This window comes from Tupaia chinensis, unplaced genomic scaffold (assembly GCF_000334495.1).
Source record: "Tupaia chinensis unplaced genomic scaffold, TupChi_1.0 Scaffold000294_5, whole genome shotgun sequence".
Lineage (NCBI taxonomy): Eukaryota > Metazoa > Chordata > Mammalia > Scandentia > Tupaiidae > Tupaia > Tupaia belangeri.
In genome coordinates, this window is record NW_006159782.1 from 211,913 (window position 1) to 213,461 (window position 1,549).

At 51.3% G+C, this 1,549-nt stretch overlaps 1 protein-coding gene across 1 annotated transcript in view; it reads left to right on the forward strand.

Moving 5' to 3' along the window:
- Nucleotides 1–1,549, forward strand: part of RRP7A (ribosomal RNA processing 7 homolog A) — a 10,329-nt gene that overhangs the window by 4,155 nt on the left and 4,625 nt on the right. Inside the window, exon 3 of the mRNA XM_006150696.3 lies at nucleotides 1,064–1,189. Within this exon, the coding sequence (XP_006150758.1) occupies nucleotides 1,064–1,189 (126 nt within the window). The remainder of the gene's footprint in view (nucleotides 1–1,063; nucleotides 1,190–1,549) is intronic.

Sequence of the window (1,549 nt, forward strand, 5' to 3'; positions counted from 1 at the left end):
CCCCCAGGGGGGATGGCCACTCCGCAATCCCTTCTCCATGCTCCTCTCAGGATCTTGCACGTGGTGTGAGTTTAAGCCACTGGGTCTGGGACTCAAACTGTGGTCAACTACATGGGAGTCCAGCAACATAGCCATTATGCCAACTGCTGGTCCCTATTTTATTTTTTTAAAAAAACAAAAACAACAAAGCCAGATAAAGTGATACATGTTGATAGTCCTGAAAAGAAAAAGCATAAGAAAATAAAAATGGCCTCTAATTCTGTCATCCATGTACATCTGTCTTTTTTTTTTTTTTTTTTTTTTAACCACAGAAGCTATTAAATTAGTTATTACCTAAATTTTTATAAGAGCAACACAGGGAATTGTTGAATTTTAGTTCGTTTTTTTGCTATGTGTGCATGCTCTTACCGGGGGTGGGGAGTAGTGAGAAAGCACCCTCTAGGGGAGAAGGCCATGCTACCATCCCTTCTTTCATTCTTCTCTTGGGATTTTGGGCCATGCACTTACACCTGGCCTTTTTTTTCAGTCTTTTCCCAGGATTGGAACCGCACAGTCAGCCATGTGGCATCTAGCCACCTTAACCACCTCACCACCTGGCTGGTCCTAGATGATTTTTTAAAAAGCAATATTCATTTCTCAAAGATTTCTCTAAAGTTAAAGACAAGTGTTAAGGAGAGACGGTATGCCTTTAACCCTTACCGCAGTGTAGTGTGTGTACAGAGAAGGGCCTGGAATGGGTGTACTGCTCACTGCATATCAGATGACACACTGTCATTAGCACCATGAGCACACAGATCAGAAAGCATCCGTGCACCCCCCAGAGGTCCCCTGTGTCCTGACTTAACAGTGCAGACCGGTCTGTTTGATTCAGCTAGTGAGACCTAGTGAATCGTCATACTCGGGGAGCGTCCACGTGCCCTCAGCTGTCGTGTCACGGAACAGGTCAGAGGGCACGGCACCCCAGCTCTCCAGGCTGGGCAGGTGCAGGGCCGCCCAGGGTGGAAGGAGGCCTTGGGGAGGGCCCTGCAGACTTTCACACTCTGCCCCCCTTGCACCATGGCAGGAGAGCCTGTCACGCCTCCTGTCCCCCTGTGGCCACATCCAGTCTGTGGAGTTACAGGAGAAGCCAGACCTTGCCGAGGGGCCCAAGGAACCCAAGTCGAAGTATTTCGACCCCCAGCCTGTTCCGGTGAGCCTCTGGGTGGTGGATCCTCTGGAGTTAGGGGTGGGGATGGGCTGGGATGGCATCTCCACCATTGGAGGTGGCAGGTTGGACCTGGCAGTGGGACGTTCAGAGCAGTCCCTGCATCCAGCTCAGTTCTCGTGGTGGGTAGGCAAAACCTGATACTTTCGGGAACCAGCAGTTAGCGTAATGGCTATGTCACTGGACTCCCACGTAGTCGACCGCGGTTCGCGTCCCGGACCTGGTGGCTTAAAACTCACGCCGGGCGCGTGTACGTGCATGCCCAAGATCCTGAGAGGAGAATGGAGGAGAAGGGATTGCGGCGTGACCATCCCCCCTGGGGGGTGATTTCTCGCTTTCTGTCTC